Below are 10335 nucleotides of genomic sequence, written 5' to 3' on the forward strand. Positions count from 1 at the left end.
CCTGCAGGGGGCACCCTTGACACTCTGGTGCCGACAGCACCCCCAGACCAGTGAACCCTCAGCTTTCTATCCTGGAATTTAGGAAAGCAGCGCCCGCAGGTCATAGGACCATGTTAGCAGAGAGTAAGAGCCTCGGGCTGAAGCAGGGTGGGAACATGGCCCAGGCTGATCTGGCATAAGAGCATAACAATATGTACACAGTGACAGTTTATGGAACACCTTCTAATTGGCAGAAACTGTGTTCCGGAGGAATGTGAATCCTCACAGCTACCCCGAGTAGAATCACCTGGGACAGAGGGGAGCGGCTGGAGGTTCAGAGACCCTGAGTCAAAGCCTTCCTGTGACCTGTGCCCCCGCCACTTGCCACGTGAAATTGGGGGTCTGTGAGCTGGGGGTCTGGCCAAGTGCACCAGCCAGAAGGCGAAGCCTCCCCTCAACTCTTCTGGGGAGCCCTCTCTCCTTCAGGGCTGAGGGCACCTCTCCAGCTCCTGTGGGGCTCCCCATTCCACGCTATATAACTGTTCTTCCCAGCTGGCAAGATCCCCACGCTCCACGGAGTCCCGAAAGCTCTCAGCCCTTCCTGGCACACGCAGGCCCTCACCCAGCAAGCGGGACCTGCACTACCAGCCAGGCCGGCCTGAGTGAGGTCGGATGCCAGCTGGGGGCGCTGTTCCTGGGTGAGAGCAGATCCCCAGACATCTCTGGGGAGAAAGGGGCTACTTCCCTGAACCTCCTCCCCATAATCTTTCCCGAATTCTAAGACCACCCCTCCTCACAGTGGCCCCGGCTGCACTGGTTCACTGGAAGCTCCATCTCGTCACTTGGGGTACAGGCAGGACTCGCTGACCCCCGATCCTCGACCCTACCTTCAGCTTCGTCCTCCGAGACTGGCCCAGACTCTGTTTTCACTGCAGTCCTCACTGTGGCTGGCTGCCGATGGCAGATGAGCAGGGGGTCCAGAGATGGGGCTGACCACACCTTAGTCTCCCAGGCCTTGCTCCCCGGCCCCTGTAATGTCCTTTCCCACAGTGCCCCTTGCACACTCAGCCACGCCTGCAGTCTTGACTCAATGCCACCGCATACCTACCTGGGCCTGCAGGGTGAACCCCCAGGCCTCCAGTCCCTCTGGCCCGCCCCCCCCCCGGGCCCCTGGGCCAGTCCCGGATGCTGGCAGCAGACAGATGACAGCTTCCTTTTTATTCAGCTGCTTCTGATCACCTCTCCCAGATCACAGATTTGGGGCATCGGCACAGGCAGGGGCAGGGGACCCCCCACTGTCCCATCAGACCGCACGTGGTGCCACCCACACTCCCACGTACAAGTCTCCCTGCCCCAAAGCCCCCCTTCTGAAAAGCAGCGAGGGACACAAGGACTCAGAGACATGTGAATACAAAAGTCACTTTAGAAGAACAGTTCAAGTCCAAACGTCAGAAAGAGTCCAGCAGGGTCCTGCTCCTCTCCCGGAGCTGCCACTCCAGGTCGGGATTGCGGAGGTGGGGTGCGCCGTCCCAGGCTTCGGAGCTCCTTCCCACAGGCGAGGAGGCGCCAGCCCATTCAGTTTTGCGGAGTCTGGTTGGGTTTTCTGTTTGTTTAGCAGTCTCCCTGTAGTCATCCTGCCATTGGCTCCTCCCTGCACTGGCCTGGGCGCTCAGTGGGCAGGTCAGGAGTGCTGGTAGCTCGGCTCGGAATCCGCCCGTGGGTGGCCCAGCGGCCAGGCAAAGGATGCCCCCGGACACCGGCGCCAGCTCCCAGTGGAGGCCTGGGCCAAACTCTGTGCCTCGGTCACTGGCCGTCCCAGGGGCGTGTGCGGGGAGCAAGGGGCACAGCGCGGTGTGAAGAGCCCGGAGGACGGCGGCCGGCTGGAACCCGCGTCCCCAGCGTCCCCGGCGCTCTCCGCCTGGCCGTGGCACTCCAGATGCGCGCAGGGCCAGCGGGGCGGGGGGCTGGCGCGCAGGACCAGGGAGAGCGCAGTGATGCGGTGGATGGCCCTGCGCAGCGTGGCGATCTTGGAAAGCCTCTTGCCCCCGAGGTCGTGCCGCAGCGCCCGGCGCAGCGCGTTGAAAGCCTCGTTGTAGTCCAGGATGCGCTTGCGCTCCCGCACGTTGGCCGCCACGCGCCGCGCTTTGGACCGCACGGGTCGCGCGCGCTTTCTACTGTTGGGCACCTCCTCTGCCTCGCCCAGGCCGCGAGGGACTCCGTTCTCCCTCAGCACCCCAAAATCCTTCCCGGCCTCCAGGCAGGAGCCCCCCAAGTCCTTGGCAGAGCCCTCTGCCCCCTTCGGGCCCCTGAGGCCTGGTCCTGGCACACCTCGGTGCATGTCCTTCTCCAGGCCTTGCTGCTCACGACAAGGGTAACAGTCCCCCTTCTGAGCCTTGGCTCCTGTAGGCCGGGCACTCCCAGGACAGCCCTCTTTAGCTGGGCCTTATGGCACCACGTGGCTCTCTGCCCTCCCCATCCATCCATCTCCCTCCTCCTGCTTTATTACCTGCCTCCAGGTACATTGGTGAGGGAGGGACCAAGAGGAAGAAAGCAAGGAAGGGAGAAAGCATGCAGATTCTTGTGTGAGGGGACCCGGGCAGCCAGGCCACGCCCGGGACAGTGCTCCAGGGAGAACCTGCCCCGCCTCACTCAAGGCCCTCTCTGGGGTGGCTGGGTTCCACATTCTTCCTCCCCTCTGCCCTGCCCCCCTAATACAGTGCCAAATTTCAAGGACCTTGAAAGTTCTTGTCAAGTCCCACGGGCAACCACAGAGCTGTCCCTGAGGAAAACGTGACTGTTCCCACGGGAGCAGTGGGGGAGGGGTGTCAGACTCTGCAGGGCCGGCAGGTTGGAGGGTGGCTGGGGGGTGTCGCAGGTGAGAGCGGCCTGGGGTCTCTGGCCTTTTCGGCTGGCAGAGTGAGGCTGCAGGAGTTGGGTTTGGGTTTTTGAGCGGGCCTCCCTCTCCCCTGCCTCCCTCTGGCTCTCCTTTCTGCCGGCAGAGCTGGGCTGAGTCAGCAGCAGAGGGTGATGGAGAGGATTATTTTGTGGCCTCTGGAGCCCCTTGTGGTACCCATCAGGGGCATCTTTGGGGGTCCAGAGCCCTTGGGCAGCCTTGCCTCATGACACAGCACTGCCACGTTATGAACTTAGTGAGACCACCTGCCACCCCCTTCTCCCAGGGATTTGAATTTTAAACAGGGTCTCAGAAAAACAATAAAGCTTAATTGTAAGGAAAGACTCCCCAACCCCCCAGTGGAATCTCAGGCATCCCTGGAGTGACTTGGAGCACCAAGACCAGTCCCATTCCCAGCCATGACCCAAATGCCTCCAAAATGCCAAGGCCTGCGGTGGTGTCCCCTGGCATGGCATGGGGTTCCCACCCATCTTGGCAAATGGCACACCATTAACCCCATTATTGCTGACTGTGAATTAGTCTGTGGAGAAAAAGAACTGGGCACTAGGCAGCAAATACCTGTATTCGTGTGCCTATTTTTTTCAAAGATTTTATTTATTTACTTTTAGAGAGAGGGGAAGAGAAGGACAAAAAAAGGGAGAGAAACATCAGCTGTGGTTGCCTCTCACACACCCCCTACTGGGCCCCTGGCCCAAAACCCAGGCATGTGCCCTGACAGAGAGTCGAACAAGCAGCCCTTTGGTTCTCAGGCTGGCACTCAATCCACTGAGCCACATCAGCCAGGGATAATGATCTGTTTTATAGTCTGCCTTACCTACTAGATACAATGTTTTATAGTCTGCCTTACCTACTAGATATAAGCATCCTGAGGACATTTGTATTTCTGGGGCTGTATCCCCCAAATCTGAACTATCTGTGGAATTAAAAAGTGAATGAAAGCAGCTAAATCTGGAATCCGTTTCTCACCTCCCCCGTGGCGTGCACACACAGGCGCGCACAAGCACATGCAGACACACAGAAGTGCCTGCCTCAACCGGAATGCCACACGGAGCACCGGCCCCGGGTGTCTGAGCATCCGTGTCCACCCCTCCAGATAACGCGATGTCAGTCTTGCTGGGTCTCAGAGTGGGAGGCAGGAAATAAGGTCTTTCAAGTGCTTTTTTAAACACCATCCCCCAACCCCGGCCAGAGACTCCTCCCCAAACTTCCCCCTTCCAGGGCAGGGCGGACACAGAAGAGCTCCCAGAGAATTCTCCCGGCCAGGAGGGAGGCCTGTTCGGGCTGCACGACCTCGTGCCAGTCAGGCCCCAGCTCCGCACCTCAGTTGGTTTTCTTTGCGAGGAAGACGCCCTCTCCACCGAGGAGGGCGGGCAGCACCAGCAACACGGTTTGCAGGGCCTGGTGCAAAACGGAAATGCGGGGCCCTGTGTTCAGAATTATTAAGAATCCGAAGATGGCGACAGCAGAACATTAAACTGAGCTCAGGCCCTGCCACACGTGGAAGTCCCCCCACCCACGAAGCGGGCCCCAGGGGTGGGACAGAGCAGTGTGGTGGTGATGAGCTCCAGCTCTGGGCCCGAACTCACCTGATATGTGACCTTTGCATACAGACCTTGGGAAAACTCTGACCCTCTGATTTCTACCTGCAGGTGGGAGGGATACCAGCCTCAGGGGGCTCAGTGACATGGAGCAAGGTAAAGACTGGGCCTTAAGAAATGCTGATCTGCCCTGACGAGTGTGGCTAAGCTGGTTGGGCCTTTTCCTGAAAAGCGAAAGGTCGTTGGTTCAATTTCTGGTCAGAGCATTAGGCCTGGGTTTCGGGTTTGGTCTCCAGCTGGGGTGCATGCAAAGGTCAGCGATCAATGTCTTTCCCTCTCACACAGATGTTTCTCTCCCTCTTTCTCCCTCCCTTCCCCTCTCCCTAAAATAAATAAGTAAATAAAATGTGAAAGACTTATCTGGTTATCTGGAGGACAAGCCCAGCCCGAGTGCACCCAGGGAGCCCACAGGACCCATGGTCCAGGGAAATCGATGGGCGAGCCCAGAGCACACCCATGAAGGGATGGAGATGACCTGTTCTTGTCCGGCCTTCCCTTCCCACTCATCCCGGCAGCCTCTCAGAGGGGAGCACCTGCCTGGGGCGGCGCAGGAGCTGAGGAGCGCGTGTCCATTGGATGATAAGCAAGTTTAAACTGTTTCCGGAGCCAAGCCTTCTTCCAGTGAGAACTCACAGTCCACAGGATGCTGCTTCGTAATCATTACTAATAATAACAATAGTAATGTTCATACTGACTTCTACTGAGTGCTTACCATATACAGGTCGGGCGTGGTACTAAGTGCTTTCTAAACATACATTTTCTTAGCCTCACAACAATCCTATACCGAAAGCCCTATTATTGTAATACCCATTATACATACTGGAAACTGGACTCCAAGAGAGTTAAGGAACTTGCCCTGAGTCAGGGGGATGAGCTGTCGCTGAGCCGGAATTTCAATTCCAGTGGTGCGGCTGCTCTTCAAAGACCAAGCTCTTAACCCTTCTCGGGCTATACCTGTGGTTTAGTTCGGAGAGCACCTGCACCCCCACCCCGGCCGCCTCAGCCCCCACTGACCTCCTATGGGTATTACAGACCAGCATCTGCCCTTTCAAACAAAATCCAGTGTGATATATTCAAACGTGAAAATACAAAGAGTGTGGCTGATAGAGAGAAAACTTGGGGTGGGGCGATAGGGAAGGAGGGTCCCCCAGATGAAGAGACAAGCAGGAGAGAGTGGAGAGGCTGGGCTGGAAGCCCAGAGAAGTCCAGAGCAGCTCAACTGCCTGCCTCCTGGCCTGAGACTTGCCGCCTGCGGTTTCTTGGATAATTCAAACTCCGACTGCAGCTGAGCTGATGGCTGCTGGGACCCCAGGCAGGGAGCAGAAGCGACAGGCCAGTGCCCTGCAGTAGATCCTGCTGCAGGAGGGCAAGAACCCAGTGAGCCCAGGGTAGCCTGAGGGATTCGGGGTCAGCCTGCAGCCCCCTGTGTACCCGAGCTGGGGTGTCTCCACACCTCTTTGCCTGTCAGAGTTCTGGGTTGTGTTCAATGGCCTGTAATGGTCATACCAGCTTGATAAGCTTTCCTCCTTCTCAAAGCCAGTTCTCGGCCCCCTCCACCCCCACTTCCACCCCATCCCCCACCAGAGCTTCCCTGTGTTTCCTCACTCCGACTTAGCATTTAGCAGATCAAACTGCATATTCATGCTGAGACCACATCTGGATCACTGGGATACCCCCAGCACCGATACCTAGCACGACGGAGGTCAAGAACCTATGTGCTGAATGTTGAATAAATGGGGTCATCGCTGAAAATCAGATACTCATGAAACTGGAAATTCCACACTGGTCTGATCAAGCAAGCTCTATATTCCAGTCCAGTAAACATTTATTGAGCACCTATTAAATACCAGGCCCAGTGCTACAGGCTTTCACCTGAGTTGACAGCCACCAATGTGTATTAACTTGTCTTTGAAGCTCAATATTAAAAGAGAAGAAAGTAAGCCTTGCAGCCAAATAGAAATGCTTTAGAATTCCTCCCCCACCAGGCACCTGGGGGAATCTGATGGCGGTCTCAAAGCTGTGGTTCTCAGCAGGGGCATCCCGAACTCCGCAGGCTCCACCCGAGACATTTTGAAGTCAAACTTCTGTCTGAACAGCAAAGAGGCGTGAATGCACGGGGAAAGATGCAACAGACATTGGTTCTTCCAGAGTCTGTTCCGGCAGCTACTTCATTCCCACCTGCCTGCCACTCACTGCCCAGGGTTATATCATGATATTGCCTCGCGTCCTGCAATTTCAGTCTTATTCCAGGATAATTTTGACTGCGCACAATTTTTCTTGTGCATTAACTTGAGAACACCCCTAGCCACGCGTTGAGGGAGGGAAAATTCACCACAGTGGACAACTCTGAGCTTCAAAAAAGAACAACAGAAAAACACTAAGGAGAAAAAAATGGAATGGAAACACAGATTTCTCTTCTGCCCCCCACTAACCATGAACCGTCAGAACGACGTTAAGAGGTTGGTAAAACCAGCCCCGGCTGGCGTGGCTCAGTGGATTGAGTGCTGGCCCGCAACCTTAGGGTCATGGCTTAGATTCCCAGTCAGGGCACATGCTTCGGTTGTGGGCCAGGTCCCCAGTAGGGGGTGCTCAAGAGGCAACGACGCATTGATGTTAAAAAAAAGTTAGTGAAACCAACGAAGATGCCCAGACCGCAGAGGCTGCCCAGTGCTGGGAGCAGGCCCTTCCCCTGAACTGGCCTGGACTTCGAAATTCGGAGGCCACACTCTCTTGACTAATAGCCGGGGCTCCCGGAGGGAGGCCCCTGCCCACAGACTCCGGGAATCGAGGGGTTTCCCTTGGATCGCTGGCTGCGACCCCGGGTGCGGGCTCCGCGGGGGGCGCGCGGGGTGGGGGCAGGCGCTGGCCCACTTCAAAGGCGGGCGGCGCGCCAAGCATTTCCGCGGCACCTGCAGCGGCGCGGGCGCGAGCCCGGAGGGGGGAGCCCGCCCCCGCCCGGAGCGCGGCTTCTCCGGCCGGAGGAGGCCGGCGCGGGGAGGAGGGGCCGCGGCGGTGATTTAGGGCCAGGCGGTTCCGCTGGCGGCCTCGAAGGTGCCTATTACCGCTCGGCTCAACCTGGATTTCAGAAATTCCTGCTCATGCCCTGGAAGTTCCGGCGTCACTCCCCCGAGGGAGGCAGAACTCCCACCGCGGGGAGAAAGCCGGGGACCGGGACCTTTCGGAGCAGCCGAGCCCACGGGGCCCTGAGCCCGGAACCGCTCCCGGAAAGCGGGCCCTCGGAGAGGCCAGCGGTCCCCCTTCTCGCTTAGGCCGAGACCCTCAGCGTTTCAACTGAGACAGACTCCTGCGTGGGGACTGGAAACCAGCAGATTCGGCCTCTGCCCATTTATTAATTCAACAAAAATGTATTGACTGCCTAATGTTCTAGTAGAGCTGTAAATGAAACAAAAACCTGCCCTTGTGGAAGTCACATTCTAGTGTGGACAGCAAATAATAAGGAAAATATGTACTAATCTATGTAGTAAATAAGTACCATTAGAAGTATGTTAGAAAGTGATACATGCTACAGAAAAAATAATATCAAAAAAGGTAGAAAGTATGAGTACGTGTTTGGGGTAAAGGGAGGTGGGGTCAGGGAAAGCCCACCTGGGAAAGTGACCTCGGAATAGGGATTTGCGTGGGACAAGGCACTGTGGCTGTCTCCGGGAAGGAGCTTCCGGGCAGCGGGAACAGCATGTGCAAAGGCCCTGAGGCCGGAGGGCATCCAGGAACAGCAAGGCAGCCAGTGGAGCAAGCAGAGTAACAGGTGAGCCGGGGTTGGTGACATGCATGCACAAGCTGCTGGAGCATCTTTCACTCTGATGTGGCAAAAGATGGAAAGACATGAAACATTTACCTCCTCCCCTCACTTCATGGATCTTTAAAAACGAGAGAGATCACTAGCTTTCTCCTTGTCTGTCCGCTGGATGGGGACTCCCTCCATCGTACCCCTGTCCAGGCGGCACCGCTTTTGTGTCTTAATTGCTCCCTCCCTCCCCAGGGGTCCTGTCCTCTTCTCTGCCTCCACCCCTTCCCCTCTGGGGGCCTTGCCCCTCCCTGGATTTTAAGGCTTTCCCTCTCCATTCGCTCCTTCCTTGGAAATACAGGTTCATTTGGGCTGCTTTCTCCAACTGTCCTTCCCTACTCCCTGGAATTCATACCTTCGCTCCCTCCTTTCAGCTCCCTGCCTAAATTCTCACCCCTCAGGAGCCAAGGCTGGCTCTTGCCACCTTCCAACCTCTAGTGTCCTGAAGCCCTCATCTTTTTCATCATCCCCTGTGCTTTCTCAGCAAACCTTCCCAGGTCAATTAAGTTACAGTTATAGAGCCCCTGCTATTTGCCAGGTCTTGGGTTAGGTACTGAAAACACAATGATGAACAAAACAGACACGGCTCCTCAAGGAGCTTGTCACCTAGTGAAGAAAGCCAGCTAGTGAACTCTTTCAATAACACAAAACAAGAGAGTGTGCAAGGTTTGAAAGTGGTGCACAGGGTGGAGTAGGAACATCTCTGAGGGGTCAGAAAAGGTTTTACAGGGGAGGTGATGCCTGAACTGCACTTCAAAGGATGAATGGGAGTTTGCCAAGGAGGCAAGGGGTGGAAAGGCATTGAAGACTCAGGGAACAGCATGTGCTAAAACCTGGAATTATAAACCTTCATTGTATGATGAGGAAAATACAGTAAATTGACTTTGCCAAACCATGATGTACAAGACCAGGGACTGATGGGAGATGGGGTTATGGATCCCTATGCATCATGCTAAAAAGCTTGTGTTGTTTTGTTTTTTTGTCATGTGGGTAACTAGGTTCTACAAAGGGGTATTCCGCTGAGGAGTGACACAGTCGTATTTGGATTGTCAGTAGAAGTCCTTTGAACAGCGTGGAGAACGTCTCTAAAACAAACTGCAGCTAGGAGGCCACGGTAAGGGTCCAGGCTGATGCAGAGATCTGATCAGGTCCCTGGGGAGGAGGAGGTTGCAGGAGGTAAACAGCCGAGGACAGGACTGGCTGAAAAGCTGAATGCCTCCACAGCACATGGAGTTAGCGCCTGGGAGATTCGAAATAAAAGAGGTCTCTCGGGCTTGCCGGCTCTGGGGCTCTTTCTCCAGGATGCCTGGGTGATCGTGCTGCAGCTGCCCGAGTTTCCCGAGGGACAGGAAGGAACTCCGGGTGCAGCTGGCCTGGCAGGGGGTGGCAGCTGTATTCTTTGTGTGTTCCAGAGGGGACCAGCTCTGAGGCAGAAACCTGCCATTCTTCTGAAATTCTGTCGCTTTGTATCTTATGTTGTTTTAGTTGGTAACCTAACCCTATGGAAACAAGATGATTAAAACTAACACAGCAAATGATAGAACTCAGGTGTGAAAGAGTTTAGCCTTAATTGATAGGCTTAGGTGATTAATGCATGTGGAAAGCTGTTAGTCCAAAATTGTGTACTTTTTGAATAAAGACTCCTTTCTTTTATCACCAAACCTCTGCCCCCAGAATTACGCCTAGAGGGTGGCGGTGGGCAGCGGGACCCCAATTGCTGTTGGGTAACAAGGGGGGAGCGGAGGAGCCAGAGCTGTGTGTGGGGGAGGGGAGATTGTACGGGAGGGAGGCTGGCGCCATCACCTGTGTGGAAAGTACCGTATTTTTGAAATATAAGACGCACTTCCCCAAAAATGTGGGGGGTGGGCTGGGTCTTTTAGTCCAAATGTAGCTTACCTGGCTCACTGGGGTAAGGGGGGCAGGGTTGGCAGCCTATGTTATTTATGTTATTAAATATTTTACCACATTTTTTGCTTCAAAAAATTTTTTTCCATTTTATTCTAAAACCTAGGTGCGTCTTATGGTCTGGTGCTTCTTAC

General features: G+C 55.4%; 1 protein-coding gene across 1 annotated transcript; it reads right to left on the reverse strand.

Annotated features, from left to right (window-relative positions):
• Positions 1–1660: 1660 nt before the first annotated feature.
• Positions 1661–2317, reverse strand: BHLHA9 (basic helix-loop-helix family member a9). The gene has a single exon (XM_037162781.2). It carries the CDS (start codon positions 2315–2317, stop codon positions 1661–1663), a length of 657 nt encoding a protein of 218 aa, XP_037018676.2.
• Positions 2318–10335: the final 8018 nt, after the last annotated feature.

This window comes from Artibeus jamaicensis, unplaced genomic scaffold (assembly GCF_021234435.1).
Source record: "Artibeus jamaicensis isolate MK-2021 breed Jamaican fruit bat unplaced genomic scaffold, CSHL_Jam_final contig_2790, whole genome shotgun sequence".
In the NCBI taxonomy this organism is placed as follows: Eukaryota; Metazoa; Chordata; class Mammalia; order Chiroptera; family Phyllostomidae; genus Artibeus; species Artibeus jamaicensis.